This window comes from Numenius arquata, chromosome 1, assembly GCF_964106895.1.
Source record: "Numenius arquata chromosome 1, bNumArq3.hap1.1, whole genome shotgun sequence".
Taxonomy (NCBI): Eukaryota; Metazoa; Chordata; class Aves; order Charadriiformes; family Scolopacidae; genus Numenius; species Numenius arquata.
The window spans coordinates 76,403,890-76,416,333 of NC_133576.1; the positions used below are offsets into that span (position 1 = coordinate 76,403,890).

General features: G+C 38.0%; 1 protein-coding gene across 6 annotated transcripts in view; it reads right to left on the bottom strand.

The window, feature by feature from the left end:
- The window catches only part of ARHGEF7 (Rho guanine nucleotide exchange factor 7), a 134,249-nt gene that overhangs the window by 14,337 nt on the left and 107,468 nt on the right, over positions 1-12,444 (bottom strand). For 2 of the 6 annotated variants that reach the window (XM_074153414.1, XM_074153460.1), the window contains 6 exons: positions 12,077-12,155; positions 10,553-10,692; positions 9,665-9,889; positions 7,611-7,704; positions 4,619-4,708; positions 1,242-1,418 (listed from right to left, as the gene is read on the bottom strand). In XM_074153414.1, the coding sequence (XP_074009515.1) occupies positions 1,242-1,418; positions 4,619-4,708; positions 7,611-7,704; positions 9,665-9,889; positions 10,553-10,692; positions 12,077-12,155 (805 nt within the window). Of the gene's footprint in view, positions 1-1,203; positions 1,419-4,618; positions 4,709-7,610; positions 7,705-9,664; positions 9,890-10,552; positions 10,693-12,076; positions 12,156-12,444 lie in introns of those variants that run through there. The other 4 variants (XM_074153431.1, XM_074153442.1, XM_074153423.1 and 1 more) reach the window with 2 other exon arrangements.

Below are 12,444 nucleotides of genomic sequence, written 5' to 3' on the forward strand. Positions count from 1 at the left end.
TGCCAATTACATTATCCACAAGACAGAACGTCACACACTTCACCCCAGCAGTGCCCCAGGTGCAGGTTCGAGACCTTCAGCTGTGCACAGTGTGTCACAGTTCTCTGAAAAGCCAACACGACTGTAAGTGAAGAGCTGCTGCTGAAAACAAACCTGCTTGTGAGAGAAGTTACAAGACACAATAAAATCCATCACGGACATGCTCCAAACAGTACAACCCAAAAGCCAAGCATTCTATTATTCAGAACTTCAAACAAGCCAACATGATCGCAGTTGTACCTAGAGTTTCAGATGCTGAACACTCGAGCCTCCATCAGGGGAACCATTTTCATCTCGTCTTTTCAAGAAGAATGGTCAATTGAGAGTTGACAGCTGTGTATTTTAACAGGCAAGTAAACATCTACACCCTGCTTTCTGCCACGCTACTGCATACAGTAAAGTGACAGCATGACCATAGGTAAACATGAGATTATCAGAACACTGCATGTAATGAGCATGGACTGCTGGGTTTTCATGACAACTGTCAGGCTCGGGGCAGGGAGAGCAGCGCAGTCCTCTGTATAAAACGTCTAAGCAATGAGGAAAAGACAGCAGTATAAAAACAGAAATTTTATATGGATTAGCAAATGCTCTTCCCAACAAATGGGCCAGATACGTGAATAACAGAATGATTTCACAGCTCTTGTACCGCTTATTTTTAAGCTGTGTTTTTCTTATTCTACCAGCTTTGTATTTTGTTAGTAATATGTACAAAATCCAACCACTACCGCTAAGGTTTTTCCATATTGCTGGCACTCAGCTCACAAACCAGTATGGTTTCAGTATAAAATACAAAAATGTGCTGTATCCAAAATAATTTTTAAAAAAAGAAAGAAAATAAGAAAGGACCTGTTGCTACACTGACCAAGTCAAAAGGAAAAAAAAAAAAAAAGGACCATTCAGAGCTACAAATTAACATCTGTCAATTTAAAAAAACCCTCAAGAAGTATCATCCTTAACAGGATATACACTTTTCAGAATGACTTATTTGTACGTGTATTGAATTGGCATTAGAGCCTTCCACCAGGTATAACTGAAGTTTCAGAAGCTCCCTCAGAAGTTGTTAAGATATCACATTAAAGAGACAAGGAACAGCAAGAAAACATCTAAGAAAAGCAGGCTGTGATACAACAAGCATTTGTTAAGAAAAAGCTCAGAAGTGCATTAGTTCTGGTGAGAGATATATGAGCAACAGCTCTTACGAGATGTAGACCCCATTCTGTAACTATGGGCTGTCCATATACTGTCATAGTCAGAGTCTTCTGAGAGGTCTGAAGGCTCCAAACGAGAAAGACTACTGCGACGACCCAAGGAGTCTAGACTTGATTGGTCATCATCAGCCAAGACGTGATTATGCATCAGGTCAGTGCCTTGCCATGCTAAGGATGTATAGGTGAAATGAAATGGTGGATGTGGATAGGCAGAGGTGGGATGAGGAGGAGAACGTAAGGAATAGCCACAACCAAACACATGAAATAAAAGCAAAAAGGTGATGGGAAGAGAAGGAAAAGAGAAAATATTGTTAAAAAGGCACCAAAGTTTTTTGTTGTTTTTTTTTTTTTTTATTATTTTTATTTTTTGGGGGTTTAGGTATAAATTACACTCAGCATGTAATAACGTTTGAACTGTTAACAATACAATTTTTCAAGTGGTTTTTGAGATCGTAAACAGCCTCAGTTGAGAATTTTGAATAACCAAAATCTTATTTGAAAGCAGATTTTTTTGGAAGAGGAAGTTAGGTTCTTTTGAAGTATGGAGTCAGTTCTAGTCCAGGGGGATTTGATTGGGGACAGAGCAATAAACACAGTAAGCCAGCATGATCCAGCGCTGATGTGAAAAGCAACAGCTCCTTCCCCACCACATATCTGTACCTCCATCCTTTCCCTCCCTTGCAATGACACAGTCATTTGTACGGCTGCTTGGTGAACCAGGTCAGGGAAAAGTTTCAGATGAAAATTAACCCTACAAAAGATTATTTTTCAGGCAGGTAATTTCCCCACCAGCTCACAACACAGCCACAGAAGTGCTTGTGTCACCACTGTAAAGAGGAAAATGCAGGGGAAAAAGCAAAGGTTCTCATGCAGAGCAGGGCTGCCGACTTTCTACATCAGCAGCAGCACCTCGCACCCACTCAAGGGGACTGTCAAACTACAGCTTTTCTCTGCCTGTACCCCTTGTTATTTGTTTTACCATGTAGTAAGTTAACTCACAGAAAAACAGGGCCAAGAGAGTCCCTTCCAAGCCCTCACACACCTTTTCCTACACGCCTCTATCTGAACATACCTTCCCAATTAAATACTTTAATATGTCTAGGGTGGTGGTCAAACATAGCTAAGGACACTTTTTAATCTTTTTTTTTTTTCCCCCGCAAGGCCTGGCAATATCTGAGGATTAAAACCATGTAAGTGGCCATTCTATGAGCCACCATACACACGATATCGTGAAAAATTTTAAGCCTTCATTTGGAGCAGAAATGCAAAATAAACCGAGTATATAAGCAGCAGGAGAAAGTGAAACTGTTCTTTTCTTTGCATCTGTCTCCCCAAATTAAACCCCACATCTCCCCCACCCAAACGACTGAAAAAAGTTGCTCTGCTACCCTCTAACACCACTCCCTGCCAGTTTCCACTGGTGCCCCAGCTCTGCTGAATTGACATCGCCAAAAGCAGTGCCCCTTGGGCTCTGGATTAAGGTGGAGGTAGAAGAATTGCCGAACGAGTGCTGAGGGGCAGGCAGAATATTAACACAGAGGTAAGAAAGGAATATGTTAAAAAAGGGCATACTTCACAGGTGACAGGCAACTCTCTCACTGTTCTACACTGACTACTGCTCCCATGGAAGCAATTCCAACATGATTGGGTTTTTCCCCATTTCCAATTCCAGTATACAAATGGATCTCCTGAAACCTAAAGTCTTAGATGACAACACTACTCTTTCCAAACAAGGCAGCTGTGTGCTTAATCAATAAAAAAAGTGTTTCTTGCTGCAATTGAGAGCAAATAAAAGCTGCTGATTTCTGATGTATGCAATGATACCCACAGCACTATGTATATTTTTTAAATATACATAGAAAGGAAAAAAATAGGCAAAAAAGCAAAAAAAAAAGTCATATTCATTTTATATCTGCACACACACTACTGTGCGAGTGCAAACATTTCCCCAACCATTTCTTGTCACGTTATCCTTAGATATAATCACAAGATTACCGATGAGACGTTTAAACAGCCACTATCTCATTTAATTTTGTTTGGAACAACAGTATGTCTTTTTGAACACATTCGTTTCCTTTTATCCAATAAACACACTACTGTAATAACTGTAGGGCCATAAAATAGATTAGTATTAATAAAAATGTAAGTAATGGTAGCTAATTTTATCGCCTTGGAGACCTACAGTTCATCAAGACAGAAAAATTAAAATTAAGGTTTTTGTAGAAACTTTTGAGTAACAGCAATCTAATACAAGGGCCATATTCCAATTTAAAAGTACCTATGAATACAAAGCAGTTGCATTTTTTTCAAGGTGATAATAATAAGTGAGCACACAGTAGGAAAAATCCATGAACTAAGTTTGCAACTGCATTTTGAGACTTCTCAACTGTCAGCATAAAGTGCTTTTGCTTGGAAGCAAAACAGCCACAGAGAGCTGTGGGTAGCAGTAACAATGATTAATATTGCAAATTTAAACAGCTTTAGTGGACGAGGAATAAGTTGTAATGTCCACTCTTCTAGTTCCTGACAACAGCAAAACCAGCCAAGTTACTTCAGGATCATTATACTGTGTTCCAAGGATCCCTGAATTATATTGGTATTCATCAGTGCAAAAAAACTGTGCAAATCAGAACAAACACAACAGCATTTTCTCCTTCCTTGTGTAAATGGAACACATGCTGGTGGACTCCCCTGCTTTGTGCAATGTTTTACTTACAATACAGAGGAACTCCACATGGCAACCTCGATTTGGATTAAATGAAGTAGGACCCCAGAGGCACGTTACAGGTTTTCAATAAGCTAGATATTGATCTGAGAAACTAAAAATGGCTTTAAGCAACACACAGATCTGAGAACAATTTCGCTAGAAATTACGACATGGGATTAAAATTTGGAATTAATACTAAAAACTAGTGGCAATAAAAGAAAAGTAATTTTTCTAGGTCTAGGTTACTTTTCCATATCAGAAGTCTTTGTTGAACAGAACAAGACAAAAATAGACTTCTCCAAAATTGTGATTACTTCTTTATTCCTCCTCACTACTTACCAGCTTCTTCAAAAGCTTACTGATCAACTGTCATACTCAGAGTGAACTCTCATTCATTAGTGAAGGTTCTGTGCAACTTTAAACCATAACAAGTAGTCACTTTTTTTTTTATTTAAAAGAAATACTGAAAGAATTATAGTCTAACTGTGGTCACTGGCATCCAATACTTAAACACTTGACACTGATAGTAAGCCAGAAACAGGTTATTATTTCTTCCAGGTCCAGCTTGCTACTTGCAAAGGCCTGAGAACATACACACCTCTCTTTTTGCAAACTATCTAATTGTGTTTTAGTTAAGTCATTTCAGTACTTTTTAACTTACTTGAATTTAGTGTTTGACGTGTTTTGGCACTTGTGCAATATGCTTCAATGACTTTAAGAATTTGAGCATCTTCTTCTAAAGCAGCCGTACCTAGAATCAATGGGAAAAATAGAATTTTAAACATGGTTATGTTTATTAATACAGGACAGCCTTTGTAAATCACTGCATTTCAGTTGAGACCAAAGTTCAGCCTAATTAACCCTCTAAAATTCTCTTAATCATCTCACTTAAAAAAATAATCAAATTTCAATGAGCAAAAGTAACAGTCTAAAAATAAAAGATACTGTTTTGAAATGCTTGGAAAAAAAAAAAAGTCAGAGCACCCTCACATTCAAGAAATTTTATGAGCATCTGAAGGTGCACAGAACATGTTTTGAAGTGTGGTCACTCCGATTCTCAACCAAACAGCCATTGAATTGAAAAAACCCTGTATACTCCAGTTACTATATAAGTATTTCATATTAAGGAACAGAATATTAATTCACAGAAAATAAATCTTGAAAACTTTTGGATTTTGCATATATAACAGATTTACCAAGGGGTAACCACATACTATTGAAAATTAAACTCAGAATTAACAGCATAATAAACATGTCAGTACAATTTCAGTCCGGTGTGTCATAGGAAAGATTTCACAGATATACTTACATTATAGTGATAAGTGCAGTAATTAAACTCCTCAGACTCTAAAGTTCAAACAAGCACTACTGAAAAAAGAACAATCTAACTATTCAAACTTAACATGGCAAAAATTTTCTAAAGGTAGAGCTCCACAAATCTTCTCCTTGGGGAATTCAGTAAAAATGCTGTCAAATTGTTCACTTGCAACAGAGTGAAACTCCAATCAAACTGGAATCTATTACCTCTAATATCAGTTTAGATGGACCCAGGAGTCTATGTGTGGGGAAAGACAACTTGTTATTTTAAAAGCATTTTTCCTGTTTTCCTCCTTGAGGAAAAAACTAGTCTTGAAGAGTTTCTGCTGCATGCATCTCAACTGCCTTCAACATCAAAATGCAGTAGTGTTCTGTGTCAGCCAATGCATCCTGTTAGGTTCTGTGATTTATTACCACTAGAATAAAGCCAACTGTCCAAACATTTGTCAGGATCAGTTGACAAGCTAACTGTTGAAGAAATTATCTTGACCTGATATAGTTTCCCCACAGTTTAAGACACAGGTACTCCAAGGTACAGATTATTTCTCTTTCAAGGTAGGAGAAGTAATTGGATTTTGCTGTGGTTAGAATGCAGCACCATATTATTACAGTAGCAGGAGAAATATTTCACTTCTGTACTGTGAGTGCACTTAGTTGAAATACCTTACTTATTTTGGTTTATATGTTATAATACTAATTTGACATAGCAGTTCTCAAAACATTGCTCATAAATCCTTGGGATTCAAGAGAAGACAAGTAATAAAGCCCAAACCTATCTATCAATGAGCTTTAAGTTTGATATATAAGTTCCTCAGTGGAAAATTTTTACAACTCCACAAGCAGGAAAAGGCTGATGCAGCATTAACATATAACAGAAGCTTCTAATTACTGACACAAGAGGTTGGGGTGGGAAAGATGAATAGCAAGAATCAGTAAGTATTTCTGTAAGTAACACTCTGATTTTAAGCCATCAAAAATCCCTTTTATTGAAAGCTGTCTCCTACACACAAAATACTGAAAGATGCTCATCAGGAGTAAAACAATGTATTTGCAAACTATAGACTCCCTGCTTCCCTCCAAAAAACCTCTTATCTCCACTCACTAAGTGCTCTTTAGTAATTCCTAAATCTGCAAGTTGAAAGCTTTATTGCTGTCATTGCAGCTACTGAATCTCCATCCTTCAACATCTGAAATGATACTTGCAGTACTTTCGTTTTTCCTAAATGTTAAGATGTTTTTATCCTTCCTATAAGGATAAAACATCCTGAACTGAAACATCTGCTTGCGCATCCATGAACACAGGACTGTTCTGTTCACTACCTTAACCTTTGCCATATGAAATGCACAGCACACTCTACCTTAGACAAACCAACGGCACCCTGAGAAAAAGCTTTTTCTCTCCAACCCTACATAAACCAGTGAGACAACATTCACATACTTCATGCCTTGAACACTCAAGGCACAGTCTCTATCTCAAAAAGCCCATGAGCAAAGGACAGACACAGAGAAGCAAAAGTTGCAGTAAGAGAATCTGGCCTTCAGCTTAAATAAGCACCCTGTCTTTTATTGATACAAGTAATTGGATTATTCACACAAATTTCTAAGGAAGAATTAGAGTGACACTGACAACTAAGTGAATATTGTGTTTTCTTGAAAACATTGATGTTCCCTCCACCCCAAATTATCCCGATGTCCAGATTTTGACCCTTCTGTTTTTCTATACATCCATCAATCTCTTGGTTCAGTACTGTTCTTCAGACTTCAAGCAGTCTAAAGCTCTGTAATTAATTCAGACACAGACACTAGCAAATGACCTTATTTCTAGGAGAGCAGACTGAGGGATCTTAGAAAGAGTGACTGTGGAAGCAACTAATCTTCAAACCAGCAGCAAATACCCAAGTTTCCAACACCCAACTCAGCAGAGGCTCCTACCATGACCAACTGAAGCACACAGCTATTAAGTAGTCTGTAAGAATGGGATAGTATCTTCAAATTGTTGTTTACAGTATTAAAAGACAGATTTACCTTACTGAACTTTACATGGCTCTGCAGCGAACCTCACTTCCCTCTGTAGTAAACAGAGATCCATAGGCACTTCACAAGCAACTGTATCAGCTACAGTCAATAGTGAGGCTCTATGAAAGCAACTAATCCCATAGCGACATAAGCACCTAAAATGAATAAAACAAACCATCCTCTGGAGATACATACCCCTCTCCCCTGACAGGAAAGAGAGGAAACCAGATAACTTACACTGTACATCTAACTTTCACAGAATTTAAACTGCTGTTAATTCTACAGATTGTATTATGCAGACATTTGTTCAAGTCTCTTACTTTTTCTCAGTGCAAACTCTTCATCTGATGGCTTCCGTTCTGGCTTGCGTTTGGGAAGCAGCTTTTTCATAGTTTTAGGGCTTTTACTGAGATCCTGTGTGGGGAAAATAAAAATAAAAAGGAGTAGAGCTTCTCTACATTATTTCAAAGTTGACCTTTTAAGACGCATACAGGAATTACTAACTAAAAATCTTTTAACAGCACCAAAATTCAGTTTACTAATATTTTTTGGCACATCTGATTTGCCTGAACTGGTTGATTTACTCTCTACCCTTCCTCCAACTATACACAAAATCAGGTATTTTTTCTGTTTCATTAAAAGAAGTATACAGAAAAGCTGCTGCAAAAACATGCAGGCTGTTTGGGAGCTAGAGTGAAGGGAAGAGGCAGGCATACATTAATACACATTTTTTCCCTTAACTTTTGAAGGGACAACCCATTTCACTTGTCTATTTAGACACAGGTAAAAAAGGACCCAACAAGAAGCTTGGCAGGTAGTATACTCTTTAAAGCCAGAGCCTGCATATGTGTAGGTCTGTTCTTACAAAGCTCTACAGCAAAAAAAAAAAAACCAAAAAAAAAACCAGCAACAAAGACAGCATTTCTGTTCAAAATGTGGTCATGCTAATTTACAGGAACAATGCTAGGTTACAGGAACACAAGGAATATACTGGTCTACCCCTTACCTTAAGGATACAAGACATCCTCTATAAAGATACAGAACAAGAAAGTAAAAAGGTGAATGAGCAGGACAGATGAAAGAAGATTAATATAGGTTTTGAACATCATTGTATGCTAAACACTGTAAGGATGATTGACATTTTTACCATATTGGAGAATTTAGTTCATGAAAACATTAAAGGAATTAAACTTAAACTACAAAATGAGCACATAGTACAGCCGAACAAAAGAACCTCTTGTAGCAACTAAGCCTAAATACTAACCTTCCAATTGCAGAACACATATTACTTTTTCCCCTGTTGTTTAGGGGATTTACAAAAGAAAAGAAAAAACAAGTCACACATGCGCAGCCACAACAGGGGAAAAAAAAACCCACAAAAATGACAACAATAACAAAAAAACCCACAAAAAACCAAAACACACAGCCAGGCCACACCGGGCACAGATCTAGGCTACAGTTTCTGCAATTTACAAGTCTACAAAATAAATTTTTTCTATCAACATCTCATGTTTGCAGAATCAAATTTTCTTAGGCATAACTGCATGGTTCTTTCTGGGTCCTGTTGCTTAACGCTAAATCAGTATCATGAGAAAGCATGACAAAGATACTGAAACAGGAGATATCACCAAGCCACAGAGCATCCAATATTCTCCTCCTTACATAGATGTTAGATTTGTGTTGGAAGTCTGCATTTTCTTACTATTTACAAAACCACACAAAATATAGTGGCCAGAACAAATTAACCTATGCCACCATCTTTTTGTGGTTAAAAACACCACATTTTATTTCTCTTGGAACAGATTCCTGATTCATACCATATGCCAATTAAAAACTACAAGAGCACTTTAAAATCTAAGCTTTTTTTTTTGCTAACAGTAACATCAGCCATCAGTACTTTTGAGTACAAAAATGTTACATATATTTTGACAGCTACCATTCTTTTCTTTTGAAATGTGCTATTGTTACCTAGTAACGGTGGTAAATACTGAGGAACCAAGAGTCAATTATACCTTGCAGCGTGCTTAGCAAACAAGTTAGCCTAGATGATCAACTTAACAAAGGAATTGCTAGTTTTAAAAATAAATAAATAAATAAACATCTTATTTATTAACTGGATAAAGAGTGGAAGTGGAAGCACTTGGGGGAGGCGGGGAAAGCCTCTCCTAACAAGTCTTAGTATTTTCTCAAGACGAAATCCCTGTTTGAAATAAGCAGCATTCACTGCTCCATTACCATTGATTCAGCACTGGCTGTTACATCATCTTTATATAAAAACAAGCACAAAACTGTAAAATGGTGGCGTGTGAAAAAGAAAGTTAAACTTCCCATGGTAGGCCTGCTACAGTCATACTCTTTGGCTGCTGCACCTCACCTCTTTATAACAAAGAGCAGCTGAAGGCCGTAATGGAGGTGCAGGTCGTAAGCAGCTCAGACTCCAAGGCTTGGGGGTTTTCGGAGGTTCCAGAGGTCCCCAGTTTATCGTGGTATGTGGAGTCCCATGATGCGATGGATGAGGGAGAGTGTGGTATGCAGGAGTCAGTGGTATTGGCTTGCTGTCTGAATGCTTGCTGGAGGGTGTTACTGCATGGGAAGGAAGCTGTCAAAGACACAAAGGTGATGGGAAGAGAAAGAAAGCATATTATTGTAATAAAGATACAGTATCATCAAGGATTGGTGGAATAATCTCATTTGCTCTCAAGTGCCTCTGTTTATTACAGCTGACCTTTGAAGATTTTGATACTAAACTATTTTTTGGAAAAATGCAGCTTAAAGAAATGTTTATTGTTTAAAACAAACAAAGCATGTACAAAAGAAAGAACAGCTAGGAGCAGCCCTGCTCCCACTTCTCTCACCACTGAGGGTGGAGCTAAATTTAGATCCATTCATATCCAACAACTCAAACACAGTACCCAAAAAAAGGTACTGAAGGAAATTGTTTCTCCACAGCTTGTCAAGTACATCACCAATTAAAACCTACTGTTCTGAGGATACTTAAAAGATGGTGAGGTACTATTTCGTCAAAACAGAAAAAGTAAAGATAATGACATTTCTTTTATCCTGTTAAACTATTACACCAAGATCAAAACATTGCATTCATTGTTCACACAGTTAAAACCAAAATGATCTTTTGATCCATTAAACTGCAGTCATAACACTCAGTTCTTGTTACTAGTGGCTAAAAAATGCTTTACATGGTGGTATGTTTGCCAGATAACCTAATTCTGCAGACATTCACGCCAATTCAGAAGCTATTTCTTACTGTGTGAGATGGCACAGAGTGAGGTTTAATGGTGGGATTCCCAACAGTTGTGACTTTGGTTTGCTTCTGCAGGTGATCCACCCATTCATGCAAATCTTGTTGGTTGTTACAAGACACTAGTATCCTTTCAATCATATTTCCTGGGTGACAGAAAATAGAAGATGTAGGAAACCACAGGAAAAACAACTTAATCCAACACGATTATAAAGACACTAATATCCTAAAACATCATATCCCCTAAGTATTAAGCAAAAATTTTAACCTGTATTTTCAGTACAACAGCATCTTGCTTTTCCAGGTTGTAAGAGACATTTCCTCCATGCATTTGCTCCTGTGCCAAGCACAGGAGTTCTACATCTTTTTCCCCACCTGTATTAACTAAAGACAACCTTTAATGATAAGAAATAGGCATAGAAGACAGGCTCATCTAGTAGCCTTATGCTTCTCATTCTTCCCCAGTAAAGCCAGCATATAGCCTAAAATGTCATTGTTGAGTCTGTAAGCTGCAATATATGAAAAGGTATAAAATACAGTTCACTGACCTTCTCTCAGGAAAAGGGTGAAAGTTGGTCTGAACCTAATATTAAAGCTGAGGCAAAAGTCACTTGGGAAACCAGCAGGAAGATTAACCAAAGATTAATTCCTGCAGTTAATTCAATTTTAACCCATCACATTCCTCATCTGAGGTCAGCTTCATAACTACTATCTCAGATGAACATGCACCATCAACAGCTTTTTCCCTCTGCCTCACAGCACTTATGTGTGATACTGCCTGCCACTGAGGGGGCAAAAGTTACTTGACTTAAACACAACCTGTTTGGTGGCAGAAATGACCCAAGAAATGAATGAAGGTATAAAGCTCCACTGTGTGGATCCTGCTCCCACCGTCCTTTAAATCCACCAACAAAATTAGGTACATACTGAAATAGATGTCCTAACAGACAGAAATTACCCAAAGTAAGCACAATGGCAATCATCATTAGCAGAGATGCTAAAGGGTTCTCAGGAAAGGGGTGGACTGTTTCTAGAAGAAAGCTATCGCTTAAAGCTCTTCCAGAGTCTCTGGAATTTCTTTTCTTCCAGTCAGTAGCTCTGCTTCATTATAAAGGATATTCTCCAAGGCTACTGCCACCAATTCATTAAAAGACAGAAATCTGGGGACAAATCCCAGGCAAGACAGTTTGTTAACTGCTTAGGACAAGCAGTAAAAAGCAGCTTTCAGGTGAGGCTTTGGATAACTGCCTTACAAAATCTATATAATCACAGGATGGTTGAGGCCGGAAGGGACTTCTGTAGGTCATCCGCTCCACACATGCTCAAGCAAAGACATCTACAGGTGGTTGCCCAGGACCATGGCCAGACAGCTTTTGAGTATCTCCAAGGATGGAGATGTCTCCAGGCAACCTGCGCCACTGCTTGGTCACCCTCACAATGAAAAAGATTTTCCTGCAGTTCAGACAGAACATTTCATGTTTGAAATAGCTTATCCTGAAGCAGTCAATAAAAAAAAATTATGGCAAATACCTGATATTTCAAATGCATTTTTATGATTTTCACTGTCTTCTAGCTTTGTGATAGTCATTCCTGTCGTTGGCAGTTTCCCCTAAAAAAGGCAGTAACACTGAAGTTAAATTCAAAACCACACAAAACCATTACCAAGTAAAAAAATATACAAGCTTCAAGCTCTGAACAAAGACATACAAAATGAATCAGCAAACACACACATACTGATGGCTTGAAAATATTTACAAATCCACACAAACACCTCATAATGTAAGTTTTTAACATGCTCAACTTCTGCAAATGACACCTGTGACTTCAATGAGTCTATCTGATAACTATGCAGGGTATGAAATCCATACAAATGTAACAGTGGTCATAGCCATAGTGGT